A 21,582-nucleotide genomic window follows, 5' to 3' on the forward strand; every position below is an offset into this window, starting at 1 on the left:
GGGGGAAGGGACGATGGCCCTGAAAACAAAACGGCCCGGCAGGAGGCGGCACAGGGCCCGCATGCCGCAACAGCACATCCCAGCAAAAAACACTTGCGATTACAAGTTTTGTATTCGCACTGCCCCCATCTTGACAGACCAATTCCCCAATAAAAGTGGGAGAACGCTTCTGCAGACCCCAAAAAATATTTGTTCTGACGGCAATAAAGTCATGTTAATGGGCTTCTGCTGCTGCTCCTCTGGTTGTGGTGTCAGGCGCAAGAAGCAAAGCTTCAGCCGCTTGCTGCTTGTGCTATGCCCGAGATTGGCCTACTCCAGAGAGGCCATAGCCCCCCCCCCTTCCTGGCGTCCTCATCAATCGGGGGCCTCCTGCATCCTTGAGACCCCCGCGAAGACGACCACGGGCATGGTTGCGATGAGCAAAGACGGCCCCCAATAAATAGACTTATGGTCTTCAAGCGCCAGCCAGTGGAACGTGCCACTAGCATGGACACACAAACATAGACATTCACGAGCACACGCATCATGGTGCCCCCCCCCCACCCGTAGCTGGCAACTACAGTGGCACATTCACCGATCCACCATGCAAGTTAACGCTACAAAGTACACCCGTATAGCCTTCACAGACTGTAGGGTAAAGTGATGTGAGCGAGTAACACCACCTATGAAGTCCGGCATGGCACACGAGGGGGTGGGTGGCCAGCACCACGCACGGTCGCCTTTGTCTCCCTAGTGGCGATGTTTATACACCACATCACGCATACTCCTACTGTACACACACACACGTGTATATCACACCTACACATACACAGCACAAGGACAAAGATCCCCCGTATAGAAATAACTGGCTGTTGGGGCAAGTGCTTTTAGTACAGTACTCACACATTACACACACAATGAGCACAACTCACACTCATACACTGGCACAAATGTATAGTGTATACGTACATACTCGCATATACATCACAATACACTTGTACAGTATACACACAAAACACGTTACACACATTCACATAATACACAACTCACACACAACACACACTCGCACGCATCCACAGCCAGGCAGGCTACGACATGACCTGCGCAGGCCTTGCAGCAGCCGTGACCCTCCGGGGGCCCCAGTGACCAACCACCCCAAACCGGTCCACGCTAACCCCCAGAACCCTCATGTGGGGAGGCCATTGAACTAAATGCGATGTTGTACATCCCTGTCCTGTGGCTTCTCGCGCGGGGGTAGCACGAAGCGAAGCCTGCGCTCTGGGCCCGCGAAGTTGAGAGCAGGGTCCCCTGGACCCCCAGGCTCTTGGGGGTCCACATTGTTTTGGGGTCCCAGGGGTCCCGGGTCGGGCTTTGTTCCCGCGTCCTCGCCTCGACAGGCCCGGGGACCCCAGACCCCGCCGCGCGAACAATGGCCCCGCTCGGAGGCATAGGACCTTGTCGGCGCCCGCACCGGATCCGACCCCTGGGCCTCTACTAGGAACCCGTAGGACCCTGTGGGTCCCTCTAGGAGGATCGCTTATTGAGGGGCTCATCTCACACCTCGATGGCCGCGGCCGGGAGTGCGAAGGCGTCGCGGAAAAGCCAGCAGAAGTGCGCGATGGCCGGGAGCTCCCAGCGAGACCTGAGCTGGGCCAGGGAATCCTCGTCCTCCTCGTCCCCGCCGCCGCCGCCGCCAGACATCGCGGCCCCGAGGGCCCGGGCCTCGCTCCCTGCTCTTGGGTCCTCCTGGATCGGGCCGCTCGACCTCAACGCGGCGCGGATACGCGGGGTGCGGGGGGCGGCCTCATGGCGGAGCACGGGGCGGGGCCAGACGCGGGGAGGAGGAGGAGGAGACACGAGGGAGACAGGGGGAGGAGGAGACACGAGGGAGACAAGGGGAGGAGGAGGAGGAGACACGAGGGAGACAGGAGGAGGAGACACGAGGAAGACAGGGGGAGGAGGAGGAGACACGAGGGAGACAGGGGAAGGAGGAGGAGACACGAGGGAGACAAGGGGAGGAGGAGACACGAGGGAGACAAGGGGAGGAGGAGGAGACACGAGGGAGACAGGAGGAGGAGACACGAGGGAGACAGGGGGAGGAGACACGAGAGAGACAGGGGGAGGAGGAGGAGACACGAGGGAGACAAGGGGAGGAGGAGGAGACACGAGGGAGACAAGGGGAGGAGGAGGAGACACGAGGGTAACAGGAGGAGGAGACACGAGGGAGACAGGGGGAGGAGACACGAGGGAGACAAGGGGAGGAGGAGGAGACACGAGGGAGACAAGGGAAGGAGGAGGAGACACGAGGGAGACAGGAGGAGGAGGAGACACGAGGGAGACAGGGGGAGGAGACACGAGGGAGACGGTGGGATGAGGAGATACGAGGGAGACAGGGGGAGGAGACACGAGGGAGACAGGGGGAGGAGGAGGAGACACGAGGGAGACAGGAGGAGGAGACACGAGGGAGATAGGGGGAGGAGGAGACACGAGGGAGACAGGGGGAGGAGACACGAGGGAGACAGGTGGAGGAGGAGACACGAGGGAGACAGGAGGAGGAGACACGAGGGAGACAGGAGGAGGAGACACGAGGGAGACAGGGGGAGGAGGAGACACGAGGGAGACAGGAGGAGGAGACACTAGGGAGACAGGGAGAGGAGGAGACACGAGGGAGACAGGGAGAGGAGGAGACACGAGGGAGACAGGGGGAGGAGACACGAGGGAGACAAGGGGAGGAGGAGGAGGAGACACGAGGGAGACAGGGAGAGAGAGAGGAGACACGAGGGAGACAGGAGGAGACACGAGGGAGACAGGGGAGGAGGAGACACGAGGGAGACAGGGGGAGGAGACACGAAGGAGACAGGGGAGGAGGAGGAGACACGAGGGAGACAAGGGGAGGAGGAGACACGAGGGAGACAGGAGGAGGAGACACGAGGGAGACACGAGGGAGACAGGAGGAGGAGACACGAGGGAGACAGGGGAAGGAGGAGACACGAGGGAGACAGAGAGAGAGAGGAGACGGAAGTAAAAATAATCAATTTGCAGCGAACGTGATGAGAGGAACAGGGAGGAGGATGATGTTGCGAGGAGGCGGGATTGGGGGAGGAGGAGACAAGGAAGAGGTGGGAGGCGGGATGAGAATTAGAAGACGGGAAAAGGAGGAAACGAGATTAGAAAGAGAAGTAAAAGCGATGAGGAGCTGTGGCGCTCGCTTGGAAACCTTTTCTCTGACATCATTCGCAAGCCGAGCCCTGAGCTCAATCTCCCAGTGCTCCTTAACAGTCCACACTCCCCTTTCCCCGTGTCTGTCCCTTCACATAAACAAACAATAATTGTTTACCCATTTCATGAGCACACACGTCCTCCTTCTGTGAGTGTATGATTTTAGTAACATCGATTCAACACAAAACGCTGGACCAGTTTCGACATTCAGTGTCTCATCAGCAGAGTTAATCAAGATGGGTTCCTGCGTGCAGACGGAACACAGCGAGATACCTGTGCGGTGCTGATGATTCATAATGGCTGCATTTTTCGACTCGTCTTGGTAGATGGAGCTAAACAATAACACATTCAGCTCACGAGCTGGTGGTCTGGACAAGGCTGAAAGCATTACACATGCAATGCCGCGTGTTGCGGCACTGGGAATGGGGAAATCCACCGGTTGACATCAAAACCGCACGAAAACAGAGTGATGCAATGATCGATGCTCACGTAGTAGGGCGTTTCTCTCGCTATAGCAATGTTTCTAGAGCACAGACGCAAAGGTCCCGAAAGGCCAAACGGACAGCAACAAACAGCACGATTATTGTCATAATAGATAACAGTTAATACAGCTCTTGAATTGAGCAAGGTTATTCACAGCTAGGGAAAAGAGGCAAAGGGATTGAGTAGAGCGAGGGAAGGAGCATAACAGCAGCGTTGCGACCTGCAGGGTGGCGGGTTGGACACTGTGTGCGGTTGGAGTCATGGTGAGCCCACTCGACTTGACACCCAGAGGTCGCGGATTCTAATCCATCTCCCGGAGCGGCAGTTAAAACAACGGAGCCCAAGTTTCTTACCCCCCCCCCTTCCCCGACCGCCTCTGTCCACCCAGCAGCAGCGTAAATCGAGTTCACCACAGTCGCTCAAAAGCAGATGGCGTGTGGCGGACGTCTGGCGAAAGTTGGAAGAGGAGACCAAGTCACTCCGACAACTCCCTCGAGTGGACGCTTTTACACCAATCGTGACGTGAGCAGAAAATTGACAAACCGCATTTATAATGTTGTGAGTTTACTCTCTCACACACCGGTGTGCTGAAGTCACTACTTACCCTGTTTTATTTACGTGACAACCCTTACTAATGGGCTGTCAGGTGGTGGCATTTATATTTACATTTATATTTACGCGATCTAACAAAAAAACTTTATTATGGTGCGAAAGAAGTTGAACATACATATTATTCCATGATAAATGAAACACTGGATACCTCAACGAGATGGGTTGTCACGAGCAAGGGACACTGGGAATTGGGAATAAAACCGCTCTCGCCGAGTCAGTTGATCTCGTGGAATTGGCTTCACTGAACCCGTTTATTTTGCGTGAATTCTCTTTCGCTTTCGTTTCTCTGCCTCAGGAGTCAATTCATGTGAACACAGCGCCCCCTGCCGCACAACATGTTTACATCCATAATAAAGGTTTTTTGGGTTTGGCCGCGTAAATATATAAATGTTCAGTTGCGTTCTGTGAGCCATCCGGCTCTTGAATCGGGTGCAACCACAACAAACAAAAAAAACACGAACAAGAAAAACATCTTAAAGTGACTATGTGACTGTGCAAACAGAAAATCCATGGAAAAAAACAGCAAAAATATTCCTGAAAAAAAAGCACCGTACACCAACGCTGTGTGCATAAAATCCCAGTGGGATGCAAGTCAAATAACAACAACAACCACAAAAACTTAGATTAAGGCCATCAGTCTAACTCCGTACTACAACAAAACAAACATGTCCAAACCAAAAAACTTTTCCAAATCACCAAAAAATAAAGCCATAATTACAACGTTACAGTGATCACAAGGACTGCGACCGAATTTTTACAATAAACTACATAAATAACATGTAACACCAAACCCTAGAGCCATAGCTGGCTGCATGAGTTACTCCACAACAACAGAAGCATCGGTCGGAGTATCAAATTTTTCAATGCACCTTTAAGATCAGCACGCTAAATCAAAATACAGATAATACTTTGTGTTATCTGTATACAGATAATACTTTGTATTACTGTATTATCTGTATTATCTGTATTTAGGGCTGAAATGTGTCGTTAAAACCCGCCACCACCCGACACATGTATATATTTACGCGATCTAACCCAAAAAAAACCTCAATTATGGATGATATTGGTCGCGAAAGCCTACGTGTTAAACAAACATGTTTACCCTTCGAGGACAAGACAGAGATCCCCCATATAGCCTTGAACAGACCATATTCTTTGGGTCTTTCGGTAAAGTCACGTAGATAAGTTCAAAGAAAATAGCAAAAAATAATAAATAAACTACGACGTTTCGATCGCAACACGAGCAGTCATCATCAGGAAAAAGGGGATGACTACCGCTTGTGTTGCGATCGAAACGTCGTAGTTTTTTGTTATTTTTTGCAATTTCTTTGAACCTATCTAATTGACTTTACCGAAAGACCCAAAGAATATTAATTCCTGCAGTCACGATCTTGAACAGACTGTTAGGGTAAATGCTGTTTGAAAGCTCATTTGAAAGCCCGACACGGCACACGGGGTTGTGGTTTGCTAGCATCACGCTCGGCCGCCTTTGTCTCCCGAGTGGCGATGTTTACATACTTCACCAGGTACTCATTGGAGGCTGAGTCGACTTAGGGGAGGCCCAGGACCGGTTAATATATTCGTCACTGGTGTTGACCTTGAGCAGGAATCGAACTCGGGTCACTGTGTTCACATCGCAGCGCGCTAACCACTACGCTAATTCAACACACGTCAACACGCCACCCATACCTTAATACACCACCGCAAATGGTACTTCAAAAGACAATATTCCAAACACGCCCGATATCCAAGCTCTGATTGCCTGGGAAGTTGTTGGAGAATGTGGTCACATCCCAGTTGGAAGATTGTCTTGAGACCGGTGGCTTCTGAAAGAATATACCCACTCCAGCTTTGAAGCCGGACATAGCACTGAGAAGGCTCTCGTGTGTGCGGTCCATGGACAGGGGACAGCGTTCTGCCCTTATGCTGGACCTCTCGGCGGCCTTCGACACAAATTCTCGTGCAGTTCTGCTGCAACGCTTGCGGCCCTGGAAGGAACCGCCAATTCGTGCCAGGGCCCGCAGTGGTCTGTTTTAGGGCTGAACGATTTGGGGAAGATATCTAATTGCGATTTTTCTGACATATTGCGATTTGATTTGCCATAAAAAAAAATTAAGTCAAGCTTCAGTTCAATATTCACTGTGTAATAGATTGAAAACATGTGATGAAGCATTACTACATGATACCATCAAGATATGAACTTCATCTTCTTTGGTTCTTTCGGTAAAGTCACGTAGAATGAGAATAAAATAATACATTTATAAAATAAAATAACACAATAATATTCTCACGACGTTTCGGCCACAACACAAGCGGCCTTCATCAGGTGAAGGGACGAGACTGTCTGGTAGGACAGCGCTGAAGTGAAAAAGCCACGCTCAGATCACGACCTTTAAGCTGTGTGAGAAGAAACAAAGCGCCTCGACAAAGGAATTAGCATATAATTTTAGCATTGAAATGGCTGAGTGATTAGCTTGTGACTGGTCACAGAAATGGCTATGTTAAAGTTAAAGCATACACATCCGCAGAGGCACCCCTTGACAAAGGAATTAGCATAGAATTTAGCATTGAAATAGCTAAGTTAAAGCATACACATCCGCAGAGGCACCCCTTGACAAAGGAATTAGCATAGAATTTAGCATTGAAATAGCTGAATGATTAGCTTGTAACTGGTCACAGAAATAGCTATGTTAAAGTCAGAGCATACACATTCACCGAGGCACCTAGTACAAATCAAACAGGAGAATTTAGCATTGACATAACTAGGCGAATTTAGCATTGAAATAACTGAGTGATTAGCTAGTGACTGGTCACAGAAATAGCTATGTTGAAGTCAAGGCCTACACATCTGAGCTATTCACAGTAACTGGGTATACAATACAATATATAATGAATACTATATAGTGAACCAATAAAAAACTAAAATATAAATTACCTTAATGTTATCAATAAACTCTATATTCTCTACCCTTTTTGGATGTCTTAATTAAAAGGAGACATGATGGTTCAATGAGCCATTCTGTCTACAGGAAAGCTACCCATACAGATGCTTACTTGAAACCGGATTCCCACCACCATCCATCCCAGAAGAACTCCCTCATCAAGACTCTATACCATACAGCCCAATGCATTTCCGACCAGGAACACATTACCAGTGAACTCAAGCACGCACACCAGGCTCTCAGGGCTAATGGTTACTCCGACTACACAATCCGCAAAGCCATCACTCCAGTCATGAAGAAGGATCCTCTTGTGGAGCCACTCAATACCATCACCTTACCCTACATTGCAGGGGTCACTAAAAAGATCTCCAAAATCCTGAATAAACACAAGATCCAGGTCCGATTCAACACAGTAAATAAAATCCGTGATTTAGTTCCATCTGTAAAAGATGCTGTTCCAGACATACAGTACCCGGGCGTTTACAAACTAAAGTGCCTCTGTGGTAGTAGCTACATTGTAGAAACCAAACGACATATCTCGGACCGCATCCGCGAATATAAAGCAGACTTGAAACACGGTAGAACGATCTCCTCTGCCGTGGCAGATCACTGTTATAATTCAGTGGGCTCACATGACATTGACTTCTCCAAGACGGAGGTTCTTTGCAAACCAACCGGCTACCATGAGAGATTCGTTCATGAGGCCATTCACATATACAAGCACAGAGACAATTTCAACCGAGAAGATGGATTCTGGCTTAGTAACCATTGGAAAGATGTTTTAAACCATTTCTGTTCTTAATTAATTGTATTTTACGATGACCTTCAGACCGCAGCTCTTTCGCCAGCATTGACTCTTAATACCTCTCACACCACGGTTAATGGTATGGTTTACAACATGGAGTATAACAGCGCCTCGCAGCTGTCTCTCTCCCCCTCCTCTGTTCCGACCATGGATGAACTCGTCCGTCTGAACGGGGCCCATAGCTATCCGTGTTGCTAAAGTTGAGGGTAAGAATCCACCCATTTTTTCGCCATATAGCATTGTGATATATAACGACTTATTATTGGTAGCTTAGCTGATTGGAGAATATAGAGTTTATTGATAACATTAAGGTAATTTATATTTTAGTTTTTTATTGGTTCACTATATAGTATTCATTATATATTGTATTGTATACCCAGTTACTGTGAATAGCTCAGATGTGTAGGCCTTGACTTCAACATAGCCATTTCTGTGACCAGTCACTAGCTAATCACTCAGTTATTTCAATGCTAAATTCGCCTAGTTATTTCAATGCTAAATTCTCCTGTTTGATTTGTACTAGGTGCCTCGGTGAATGTGTATGCTCTGACTTTAACATAGCTATTTCTGTGACCAGTTACAAGCTAATCATTCAGCTATTTCAATGCTAAATTCTATGCTAATTCCTTTGTCAAGGGGTGCCTCTGCGGATGTGTATGCTTTAACTTAGCTATTTCAATGCTAAATTCTATGCTAATTCCTTTGTCAAGGGGTGCCTCTGCGGATGTGTATGCTTCAACTTTAACATAGCCATTTCTGTGACCAGTCACAAGCTAATCACTCAGCCATTTCAATGCTAAAATTATATGCTAATTCCTTTGTCAAGGCGCTTTGTTTCTTCTCACACAGCTTAAAGGTCGTGATCTGAGCGTGGCTCTTCACTTCAGTGCTGTCCTACCAGACAGTCTCGTCCCTTCACCTGATGAAGGCCGCTTGTGTTGTGGCCGAAACGTCGTGAGAATATTATTGTGTTATTTTATTTTATCAATTTATTATTTTATTCTCATTCTACGTGACTTTACCGAAAGAACCAAAGAAGATGAATCCTTGCAGTCACGAAAGCTTTAAATCGAAAGATATGAACTGTTCTATATATTCTAATGCAAGGATGATAACTTAAAAACATGAATTGCTTCCAACATGTATTTATTAAACATTTTAATTGAAATTTAACAATCAAACATAGAACAATTGTTAAGTTAAATAAAGTTCTAATCATAAAAAAATAAAACAATTCCAATAAGAAATAATAGGACATTTCAAATCGCAGCCTTTGCGATTTCAAATTGCGATTTCCATTTGAAATCGATTAATCGTTCAACCCTAGTCTGTGTTGTCACCACTGCTTTTCAAGCTATATGTTCAGCCACTGGGAAACATCACTTGGAGGCATGGTCTGTGTTACCATCAGTTTGCTGATGGCAACACAGATCTATGTCCCATTTACCAGCGCATCCGAGTCGCGACTTTGCATTGTCAGTTTGTCCGACAAAACAGAGAAAATGATGATGGCCTCTGATGCGAGATTTAGGTTTGGCCAGGGTGAGGTTGAACTTCCGCGCATAAACGGGATCTAACTTTGCACCTTGCCCAGAGTGTGTATCCTCAAGGGGTTTATTAGTCAGTAGCCTGAACGTGCGTGCCAAGGTAGCAGCTGTGGTATAAATTTGTAGGGCAGGGGGGTCCATCTTCACCAATTCCTTGGTTTGTGCTCTCTCTTGTCAGCTGCCGACCTTGAATCACTGATCCATGCCTTCGTATTGACGCTTCTTGGTATATGGTAATGGACTGTGTGCAAATCTCCTACGTGTCCTGGTTCAGAAACTTCAGCCATGGCAGAACACAGCAGCTCGAATGCCGAGGCGCATTGCCCCGCTTCAAGCGCATTCACCCCCCTGCATTGGCTTTCGATCAGCTTCTGTATTGACTGCAAGACGGCTATTTTGACCTTTAAAACTCTGCCCGGTCTTAGACCTACATACCTGCGGGTCCGGTTGGTCCCTCATACGACTGGGGCCTATGTGTTACGATATTCAGAACGGGGCCTACTGTTCCAGACACGGATCCTGCACCGCATGCTGGGTGGCCGGCCCTTCTTGAGTGCCGCTCCTCGGACCTGCAAAGCCTTGCCGGCTGCGGCCAGCTGCGCTCCGCGCCTCCGCGTGTTCTGGAGGGAATGAATTACTCATTGCTTCCCCAGTTTTCCTTTAGATGCAGATCATCGTTCCATTACTATTACTACTACTAGCTTGTTTGCCCGTCCTAGAATGTCTGTGATCCAAGAATGTCTGTGTGTCCCGCACGTGACATCACTCCACATGACGCACCCCCCGTCATTAATATTCATGAGCGGGTGGATTTTTACAATCACGCAGAAGGTCGAGCGGAAATGGGTTTTTTCGCAAATTCGCAATAAGTTTGACGTTTCTTTATTGAAAGTGAAGCTAATAAATAATTCTACGCAGTAACAAAGTGGATTTGGTGTCTTTATTTATTTATTCAGCACTTGAGACAAAAGGTAAGTCTAATTTATGCTTCTACATTATGGTAAAATACACATTTCTCGGTGATTTTCCAGATATTGTATCGATTTACAATTTATTTCAACCCCGCGACCAAAAGCAGAAGAGAATAAAGTATCAGAGCAGTGAATTTGAACAAATTGAAGGTCAAATTTCGATTTAAAGCTTTCGTGACTGCAAGGATTCATCTTCTTTGGTTCTTTCGGTAAAGTCACGTAGAATGAGAATAAAATAATAAATTGATAAAATTAAATAACACAATAATATTCTCACGACGTTTCGGCCACAACACAAGCGGCCTTCATCAGGGTCAGTTATATACAGTGCTACAGTGAACTGCAGTGAAGTGTTTGATGATATACTTTCGTGCAAGATTCACTGCCATTAAATTGACACAAGATACAATTATACTCTGCTCAATTTTTTCGTAAATATTACAGCTTCCGTCCTCGGACGGGCAAAGAAGCTAGTATTTTATATTTGAATTTGTACAATGTTTTGATACCCCATTTGGTGTAGGTAATATTACATTTCAAATAAAACTTGTAACTGAAGATTATTGAACAAATGTAAGGCGCATAATATGGCTTCAATGCGTTACGCAATTTTCTATAATGATGCATTTTACCTTGGACTGCCTCACTGAATCTCAAGACGCTTTCAGGAGGGCCCTGCTACTTTGGGATTTTTGGCCAATTCCAATAATGAGACTTTGGCTTTGCGTGGGAGGAAAGCGGAGAACCCGGGGAAAACTCTCCACATATTGGAAGGGGTGACACTCAAATCTCTGCACAGATAGATTCAAGAATTCATGGCTGTGCTGCCATCTCCTGGCCACCTCGCAGCCAGCAACAACCCTGTTTACTCCTACGCAGCCTCCCACTCAAGCAGTAACCAGGCTTAGCCTGGCTGGCAGTGTAAGACACATCCATCATGCAAGTGGAGAATGTAGTAAACTACATACGCATCCTCCACATACATTTCCTCTTGTCCACGGAAAACATGCGTGTGTTTTATACATGCCATCAGTCGCACGGCCTTTGAGAGGGCATCATTTTAGCAGCATTCCTTAAATATAAGGAAACAACTGTGAACCGGTTTTTTTTTCCCCCCAGATAAACATCGAGCAACTTTACAGCACTGCTACACGAGCACGCGTGACTGCCGACAATATATTCTCATGTCGAAATCGGCCAAAGGTCACCTCCGATTAGCATAGTTGGCTACGTACGGTGCGAAAGAAATTCAACATACATACAGTTAGCATTGAATCAATGATGCTGAAATTATTCATTCTCAAAAGACAGCTGCTAGGATGTGTAAAACATGTATTTTGATTTGTTTTACGTGGAGGAACAGAGACGAGCGAAGTATATATGTGTGTTTGTTACGATTTTCTATGATGACGGAAAGTCCAGCCTTGGGACACGAGCAACACCGGGGAAATCCCAGACCACAAACCCCGTACGGAGTGGAGTCGGGTGGAGTGGAGTTCTGTGCAGTGGTTGATGTGGAGTTGAATAGTGTGGTGTGGGGTGGTGTGGCATGGTATGCAGTTTAATGTCGTGGTGTAGAGAGGAGTAGAGTGGTCTGCAACGTAGTGGTGTAGAGTGATGTGTTGTGGAATGGTGTGGTGTGTAGGGGTGAGGTCTGGAGGGGAATATAGGAAGTGGTGTGGAGTGGTGTTGAGTAGCGTGGTGAACAGGGGTGAGGTGTGAAGTGGGGTAGAGTGATGTGCTGTGGAGTGGTGTGCAGTGAAGTGGTGTAAAATGGAATGGATTTGTGTGGAATGGTCCAGAGTGGATTGGAGTGCTGCGGAGCCGTGTAGAGTGGATTGGTGTGCAATGTAGTGTAGTGTTGTAGATTGGGGTAAAGTTGAGTGGTTTTGAGTTGTTTGGTGGGGGGGGGGGTCAGACATTTGTGACGATGTGTGACGAGGGGGGGGGGGGTGAGAAATGTGACGTCACATCAAAATGCACAACTTTAAATATATATAGACAACACGTTCTGCTTAATAAAATATAATTTTTAATAAATGTTTTTTTCCTACAACATCAGAATGCAGCGCCACATTAAATACGCACTACAATGACAATAGTTTAAAGCTATTTGAAGCATGTTTTATTTTCAAAATGGAAATATGGTTTGGGGGGGGGGGGCAGAGCTTTATGACGTCATATTTGAGGGGGGGGGGTCTGACTTTTTGTGACGCCGTGTGACGAGGGGGGGGGGGGTCAAAAATCGTCTAAAATCGCGTGACGTCATTTATGGACGGCCCCTAAGTGGTTTAGAGTGGTGTGGGATGGAGTTGAGTTGTGTGGATTGGAGTGGGAGGGGAGTGGGGTGGATTGGCGCTGAAGTTGCAGATTGTTTCAACTTCTCTATTTGGTCCGGATGTCACGGCTCTGGGCTCTGTTCGGGGCAGCATTTCCTATTATTAAAGCGACCGTGTTTGTCTCTCTCTACCCGTGACCCTCTCTCTCTGCATTTGCCTCTTCCAGTGTCTCTCTCTGTGTCGCCCCTGTATATCCCTGTCTCTCTCCCCGTGTCTTTCTCTCTCCCCTTATCCCTTATATCCCTGTCTCTCTCCCCGTGTCTTTCTCTCTCCCCTTATCTCTCTGTGATAATGGATTAGTCACGCGCTGCTTGGGAGGCGAGTGACGCAGTGGTCACTTCCTCGTGCTCAGTTCGCTGGGGCACGCTTTGCAGGTAGGTCCGCTCCGTGAGATGTCTTCATCGGGGAGCTCAGTGCGTGTACTCGCTAGTGTGTACACGCACACGGCTACACGGGTTTGTGCACGGTACACATTCACACGGGTCTGCGTACATACACATTCACGCGTTTACACCGGTTCGTGTACACATTCACACGGCACATGGGTCTATGTACACTCCGTGGTGCAGGGTGCAACAGGCGCTTCGTGCGGCGTGTCTCGGGGCGGCTGTCGGTGCCACTTCAGTTCCATGCCGTCCTTTTGGTCGTTCACGGAGGGCGCTTCCGCGATGCCGCTCTTCGTGGTGTGCTGGACCACCGCCACCTTCGGAACCAGCTACCTCACGGCCGCATTGCGCGGGGACGTGGATCCCATACTGCCCTATATTAGGTACACACTCATCTGCCTGCGTACTCACCCGCCTCCGTGCTCAGCACTCGCCTGCCCACTCACTCGCCTGCCCACTCACTCGTCTGCCTACTTACATGTCCGTGTGAGCAGTGACACGGCTGGGCGCCCCCCAGAGAGCTGCGTGTTTGGACTGATGCTGAGCATATCAGCGCTGGCAGGTAACACTAACCTGCTCACCACTCACAGACAACCACTCACTACACCGCTGATCACTCGCAGACATTTACGACCACCACCACACTGAGGTCCCGTGGCTTTGAAGGGAGGGCAGTGAGCGGTGTTCCCATGTGCACCGCGTTCCAGGGACGTGCGGTCAGGGGAGACAGGGGAGGCAGAGCCTCACCTGTCATACTCCAATGAAAATAGTTGTTACGAAAAGTAAAAAAAAAGAATAATAAAATAAATATTAATATTTTTCCACTGATCTGTGTTCTAAATGTCATTTCTGTACGATTCCAATCATTTTTATAGTCAAAATCGCCAAATTTGCGGAGCTCCGCTGCAAATACAAGAAGAGACGAGATTTTCCTCATCAAAACACTACACCATAGGGCCCGTTGCATCTCTGACCAGCACCACCTAGCCAGTGAGCTGGAGCACGTACACCAAGCCCTCAGGATGAACGGATACTCGGACCGTACAATCCGCAAAGCTGTCTCCCCAGCCATGCGGAGACAACCTTCTGAGAATCCAACCAAAACCATCACGTTACCGTACATAGCAGGGGTTACCAAAAAGATTTCCAAAATCTAAAACAAACTCAAGATCCAGGTTCGTTTCAACACAGTACACAAAATCCGTGATTTATTCCCATCTGTAAAGGATGTGATTCCTGACATGCAATACCCTGGTGTCTACAAGCTGAGTTGTGGTTGCGGCAGCAGTTACATTGGGGAAACGAAACGACATGCCTCGGACCGCGTTTGTGAACACAAGGCAGATCTGAAACACGGTAGGACCAATACCTGTGCTGTTGCTGATCATTGTTTTAACGCTGTGGGCTCACACGAAATAAAATTTTTCAAGACGGAGGTACTCTGCAAACCTACCAGCTACCCTCAGAGATTTGTTCATGAAGCCACCCAGATATTTTAACACAGACACAACTTCAACCGAGAGGATATGTACAAACTGAGCAATCATTGGAAGGACGTTATTAACCAGGTAAAGTCTTAACTGACTGTGATGTTTCCATCCTACCTGTCTATGTCAGCTGTTATTTCTGACTCTCTGTGTGTCTCTCTCTTTATGCCTCTCTCTTAGATCTCTCATGCTCACATGTCCTTTGGATTGCACTCTCATGCTCACATGTCCTTTGCATTGCACTCTCATGCCCTTGGATTGCACTCTCATGCTCACATGCCCTTTGGATTGCACCCTTTGGGTTGCACTCACATGCCTTTGGATTGCATCACTTTTCGTTCTTACATGAACATGCTAATTTCGCACATTAACATAGCCACTTCCGTGCCCTCTAATTTCTCACATTAAAAACATGCTAATCTCTCAAATTAACATAGCCACTTCCGTGCCCTCTAATTTCTCACATTAACAACATGCTAATCTCTCACATTAACATAGCCACTTCCGTGCCCTCTAATTTCTCACATTAACAACATGCTAATCTCTCACATTAACATAGCCACTTCCGTGCCCTCTAATTTCTCACATTAACAACATGCTAATCTCTCACATTAACATAGCCACTTCCGTGCCCTCTAATTTCTCACATTAACAACATGCTAATTTCTCACATGAACATCACTAGCCCCGCCCACTTCTTTATGACCCTTGGGCTACAACCATTTCAAACCTTTTAAAACAGTCTGCCTCAGCAGCAGACCAAGCCTTTCCCACCTGATGACGGACGCTTATGTTGCGCCCGAAACGTCGTGATTTATTTTATTTTATACCTACGTGACTTTACCGAAATAATCAAGAGTAAGAGACGAGAGATGAGGTAGCGACGAGCTCAGCCTTCCCTCTGATTGCGCAACCCCTCAGTAACTGGATGGAGCGCAGGCAATAAGCCTGTTACTATCTCAGTATGTCACACATGTAATGTTTGGAGACCCCTTCATTTCATGTCCTCGCCTTCCATACTCCAGGTAACTTATTTCACGTATGTGTATAAAGATATTTAGGCTCGCTGGTCTCGTCATGAAACTGCAATGAAAAAGCACCAGGGGAGGCAGCTATCACATCTGCCTCACTGAGGGAGACGTGTATAACACGCCCCCCTCAGTGATGCCACGCCCCTCTCCGTGAGGCCACGCCCCCTCAGTGTGTAACTCTGGCTCTGACACTAGCCAGTGCCTCCCCAGCCATTGACCTCACCGCACGCCACTGCCGTGTTCTCCGCGTGTGCACCGTGTACAGCCGCTCTCACGATGTTCGTACGCTACCGTCTGGTGGCGTACGCGACGTGTGGCCGCAGCTACGCCATCTTTGTCAACCGCACGGGGTTCGCCATCGGCCTCATCAGCTGCCTCGGGCTCCTCGTGGTCGCCAACTTCCAGGTGATAACGAGGTGGTTGTGATGGAGGAGAGGGTGGGGGTGTCGACGAGGTGGCTGTGATGGAGGAGAGGGTGGGGGTGACGACGAGGTGGCTGTGATGGAGGAGAGGGTGGGGGTGATGACAAGGTGGCCGTGATGGAGGAGAGGGTGGGGGTGATGACGAGGTGGCTGTGATGGAGGAGAGGGTGGGGGTGATGACGAGGTGGTTGTGATGGAGGAGAGGGTGGGGGTGATGAGGTGGCTGTGATGGAGGAGAGGGTGGGGGTGATGACGAGGTGGCTGTGATGGAGGAGAGGGTGGGGGTGATGACGAGGTGGTTGTGATGGAGGAGAGCGTGGGGTGATGACGAGGTGGCTGTGATGGAGGAGAGGGTGGGGGTGATGACGAGGTGGTTGTGATGGAGGAGAGGGTGGGGGTGATGACGAGGTGGCTGTGATGGAGGAGAGGGTGGGGGTGATGACGAGGTGGTTGTGATGGAGGAGAGGGTGGGGGTGATGACGAGGTGGCCGTGATGGAGGAGAGGGTGGGGGTTACGACGAGGTGGCTGTGATGGAGGAGAGGGTGGGGGTGACGACGAGGTGGCTGTGATGGAGGAGAGGGTGGGGGTGATGACAAGGTGGCCGTGATGGAGGAGAGGGTGGGGGTGATGACGAGGTGGCTGTGATGGAGGAGAGGGTGGGGGTGATGATGAGGTGGTTGTGATGGAGGAGAGGGTGGGGGTGATGAGGTGGCTGTGATGGAGGAGAGGGTGGGGGTGATGACGAGGTGGCTGTGATGGAGGAGAGGGTGGGGGTGATGACGAGGTGGTTGTGATGGAGGAGAGCGTGGGGTGATGACGAGGTGGCTGTGATGGAGGAGAGGGTGGGGGTGATGACGAGGTGGTTGTGATGGAGGAGAGGGTGGGGGTGATGACGAGGTGGCTGTGATGGAGGAGAGGGTGGGGGTGATGACGAGGTGGTTGTGATGGAGGAGAGGGTGGGGGTGATGACGAGGTGGCCGTGATGGAGGAGAGGGTGGGGGTTACGACGAGGTGGCTGTGATGGAGGAGAGGGTGGGGGTGATGACGAGGTGGTTGTGATGGAGGAGAGGGTGGGGGTGATGACGAGGTGGTTGTGATGGAGGAGAGGGTGGGGGTGATGACGAGGTGGCTGTGATGGATGAGAGGGTGGGGGTTACGACGAGGTGGCTGTGATGGAGGAGAGGGTGGGGGTGATGACGAGGTGGTTGTGATGGAGGAGAGGGTGGGGGTGATGACGAGGTGGTTGTGATGGAGGAGAGGGTGGGGGTGATGACGAGGTGGCTGTGATGGAGGAGAGGGTGGGGGTGATGACGAGGTGGCTGTGATGGAGGAGAGGGTGGGGGTGATGACGAGGTGGCCGTGATGGAGGAGAGGGTGGGGGTGATGACAAGTTGGCCGTGATGGAGGAGAGGGTGGGGGTGATGACGAGGTGGCTGTGATGGAGGAGAGGGTGGGGGTGATGACGAGGTGGCCGTGATGGAGGAGAGGGTGGGGGTGATGACAAGTTGGCCGTGATGGAGGAGAGGGTGGGGGTGATGACGAGGTGGCCGTGATGGAGGAGAGGGTGGGGGTGATGACGAGGTGGCTGTGATGGAGGAGAGGGTGGGGGTGATGACGAGGTGGCTGTGATGGAGGAGAGGGTGGGAGTGATGACGAGGTGGCTGTGATGGAGGAGAGGGTGGGGGTGATGACGAGGTGGCTGTGATGGAGGAGAGGGTGGGGGTGATGACGAGGTGGCTGTGATGGAGGAGAGGGTGGGTGTGATGACGAGGTGGTTGTGATGGAGGAGAGGGTGGGGGTTTCAATCCGTCACGACCCCCCACGTGTAGAACACCACGGAGTTCAAGGTGCACATGACGGGGGCCGGGTTGGCGTTCGCGGGGGGCGCCCTCTACTCGACGCTGCACGCGCTCCTCTCGTGGTGCACGGAGCCCCGGGGGCTCGCGTGTGCGCGTACCGCCCTCAGCGTATGGAGCCTCGCCAGTGGCGTCACGAGCATCCCACGTGCATGTGTGTGTACACGTGTGTGTGTAGGTCGACTCAGCCTCAAATGAGTACCTGGTGCAGTGTGTAAACATTGCCACTAAGGAGACAAAGGCGGTCGGGCGTGGTGCTGGCCACCCACCCCCTCGTGTACCGTTCCGGCCTTCATAGGTGCTCGCTAACAGCATTTGCCCCTACAGTCTGTTAAGGCTACACGGGGGATCTTTGTTATCTTTGTGTGTGTACAATATTTGTACACATTTTACAATATGTGTGTTAAGATCGGCCTCGATGGAGGAGGCTCGTGAAGGACGCTATTGGGCAATTGGAGGCAGTCGCCATCCAGCAACAATGGAGGACAGAGGAGCGGACACTCAAACATCAAGTTGGCACAGTGGGGGGTACAGCTGGTGCATCTACCGGTCATCTCAGTCAGCCAAACCAAGGCACCTGGGTCTATCCCGAGACCTCCTGTCAGCGAGCCTTCGACACTTCACGTGGCCACAAAGTGAACCTGGCATAGCACAGGCGCCATGGTCAACTCACTGTCACTTCGTGGTGAAGGTGAATAGCGGGGATTAGTATTGGTGTGTACATTTATGAGCGGCAAGTGCCACGGTTAGCGTGCAGCACCATGAACTCGGCGACTCGAGTTCGATTCCCGCTCATGGCCAACACCAGTGACGATGATCTGAACCGATCCTGGGCCTTCTTAAGTCGACTCAGCCTCAAATGAGTGCATGGTACGGTGTGTAAACATCGCCACTGGGGAGACAAAGGCGGCAGGGCGTGGTGCTGGCCACCCACCCCCTCGTGTGCCGTGTCCACCTTCATCGGTGCTCGCCAACAGCACTTTCCAAAACAGTCGGTAAGGCTATATGGGGGATCGTTGTCTTTATTTGCGTGTGTACACGTGCGTTTAGTGGTGAGGCGATATGGGATATCTTTGATTTTGTGTACACGCGTGTGTGTACCAGTGTGTGGTGAAGTGGTGAGGGTCGGTGCTGAGGGTAGGTGGTGCAGTGGTGTGGGTGGCTGTTACCACCTTCCCTGTGTAACCTTAACCCAGTAACTGCTGCAGTGGTGGTCGCTGTCTGCCTCGCCACTTGGGACCTCACGTACAAGTACCAGGTGCCTCCCCCGCCCGCCACACCATCACCACCCTCACGGCACCATCACCCTCATGGCACCGCCACCACCACCAACCTCGTGGCATTATCACCACCTTCAAGGCACCACCACCACCAACTTCGTAGCATCACCACCACCTTCAAGGCACCACCACCAGCACCACCCTTACGGCACCACCGCCTCCACCACCTATGGCTGACCACACCTCACCCCGCAGACTAAGACTCTGCTCCGAGTGTCCGCCGCGGCCGAGTGGAGCCTCGGGGTTTCCTTCCTCACGTTCTTCCTCACCTTCATCCGCGACTTCCAGGTGTGACTCCCACCCCAAACACCCATTGTGTAGCCTTTAACAGACGTTTGTAGCACCGATGAAGGTCGTCACATGAGGGAGTGGGTGGTTATCTGCCATGCACAGTGACATTGTAGCAAAAACAGCCTCTTCACCACTAAGTGGCAGTCACGTCACCACGGCGCTTGCACCAGGCCATGGACACTTTGAGGCCACGTGAAGTGTCGAAGGCTCTCTGGCAGGAGGTTACGCGATGTACATAGCCAACTGCGCTAATCGGAAGTGCGGGGGAAGGATAAAAACTAAACACATAATAAAGCAGTTCGAAAGAAATTAGTTTTCCATCGAGATTTAAAAGTGCATAGCTCCAGTGGCTTATTAATATCGTAAGAGCGTTCCAGATGGCCGAAGAAGCGCATTTGAAACCACTCAGGGGCAAAGAAAAATCCCTCATAGCCTTAACAGACTGTAGAAGTAAGTGCTGTGAACGAGTGTTGAACTTTTTTTGCACCGTACGTAGCCAACCGTGTTAATCAAGTAGCAGCGCCTATGAAGGTCGGCACTTCACACGAGGGAGTCAGTGGCCAGCACCACGCCTGACTGCCTGTCTCCATAGTAGCGATGTTTACATTTGATACCAGGTACTCGTTTGAGGCTGAGTTGACCTAGGGGAGGGCCAGGGCAGGTTCAGATAATCGCGATTGGTGTAGCCCGTGAGCGGGAATTGAACTCGGATAGCCGGGTTCGTAGCGCACTCCCGCTTCCCACTCAGGGACACACACAGTGACAGACACTCAGACTCGGCTGGACCCTCACCCCCCCCTGACCTCCGCAGGGCATGAGATTCCGTGTAATCGCGGAGCAGAGTCCGGAGCATCAGGGTTTGCTGGACGAGAGGAGGCAACTTCTTCCCCAGTGAGGTCCTTGCGAGGACTCAACACGCGTCATTCCGAGCCTCACCCGAGATGCAACCCTTTCCTCTCAGACCTCGTTTCCGTCCCCATCCCCGCGGATCCCACAGTGGAGGCCATGACAATGATATAGTGTTGATCGCGTTTTTATATTGAATTATTTTTATACCAATCGCGCTGCACTTATATTGAATAACCACGTGAATAAATGACTTGACTCACGGAGGTACCAGACACGAGGTCACTGCGAGATGCGGGTTTTTATTGAGGGGGGTGGGGGCACGGGGGAGCGCTCAAGAGCGGTGCACACCGCTCAGAGACAGCAGCCACTGAGGTGGAGCCAGAAGACCGTGGGTGCTGGGGCCCCGACCTCTCTCGCTTCACTTGTAGCCGTAGTTACCTCCTCCCATGCCGCCGTTGCTTCCTCCTTTTCCAAAGCAGCACTGCTTCACGGGCCGCTGGCAACATTGCTGCGTCTGGCAGCACTGAGGGCCCTTTGAGGAACCGCCCCTGGAACTATGGCCCCACCGCTTCCACAGAGAGCCGCACCCCACCTCCTCCTCATCCTCCTCCTCCTGCTGCTGCTGTTCCAGCTGAGGACGCCCGCTGGCCCCGACCTTGCAGGGCCATTGAGGCGGTGGGTAGGGATGCGGCGGCGGCGCTGGGTAGGGCTTGGGCTGGGGCCACATCGGGTGCGACTTGCACACCCACTGACACCGCGGGGGCGACGGGCAGCACGGCGAGGGATGCGGCTTGCAGGGCCAGTGAGAAGGATCGCTCAATGGGCGCTGATGGTCTGAGTAGCTGCCGAGGGATAACACACAACGTGCACACACGTGTCGACTCACGGCCATGGCGATACACCGAGGGGCTCAACTTCACCGCAACTCACAGCTCAGTCCACCGACACTGCTACATTCCGCACACGTGTTTAACAGCAGGCACCTCCATTTAACTACAATATATAGAGAGAGGCGCACTGCGTTTACAAACACTCTCAGCCTTATCCACAACCAGATCAAAATACTAACTGAATTTGTGGCC

General features: G+C 50.5%; 2 protein-coding genes across 8 annotated transcripts in view; one reads left to right on the top strand and one right to left on the bottom strand.

Annotated features, from left to right (window-relative positions):
* CECR2 (CECR2 histone acetyl-lysine reader) overlaps positions 1-3,297 on the bottom strand; it is a 30,858-nt gene extending 27,561 nt beyond the window's left edge. For 5 of the 7 annotated variants that reach the window (XM_076065488.1, XM_076065483.1, XM_076065485.1 and 2 more), the window contains exon 1: positions 1,540-3,028. In XM_076065488.1, the coding sequence (XP_075921603.1) occupies positions 1,540-1,680 (141 nt within the window). In that variant the 5' untranslated portion in view covers positions 1,681-3,028. Of the gene's footprint in view, positions 1-1,539 lie in introns of all 7 variants that reach the window. The other 2 variants (XM_076065489.1, XM_076065486.1) reach the window with 2 other exon arrangements.
* A 9,589-nt stretch (positions 3,298-12,886) lies between these two features.
* On the top strand, positions 12,887-20,777 carry DRAM1 (DNA damage regulated autophagy modulator 1). The gene is made up of 8 exons (XM_032949376.2): positions 12,887-13,271; positions 13,467-13,666; positions 13,778-13,845; positions 16,067-16,206; positions 18,054-18,219; positions 19,289-19,338; positions 19,556-19,648; positions 20,463-20,777. The coding sequence occupies exons 2-8, from the start codon at positions 13,527-13,529 to the stop codon at positions 20,544-20,546; spliced, it is 741 nt and encodes a 246-aa protein (XP_032805267.1). The 5' UTR covers positions 12,887-13,271; positions 13,467-13,526; the 3' UTR covers positions 20,547-20,777.
* Positions 20,778-21,582: the final 805 nt, after the last annotated feature.

The sequence above is a fragment of the Petromyzon marinus genome, chromosome 7 (genome assembly GCF_048934315.1).
Source record: "Petromyzon marinus isolate PM22_M1 ecotype Great Lakes invasive population chromosome 7, UKy_Petmar_22M1.pri1.0, whole genome shotgun sequence".
NCBI classification, from domain to species: domain Eukaryota; kingdom Metazoa; phylum Chordata; class Hyperoartia; order Petromyzontiformes; family Petromyzontidae; genus Petromyzon; species Petromyzon marinus.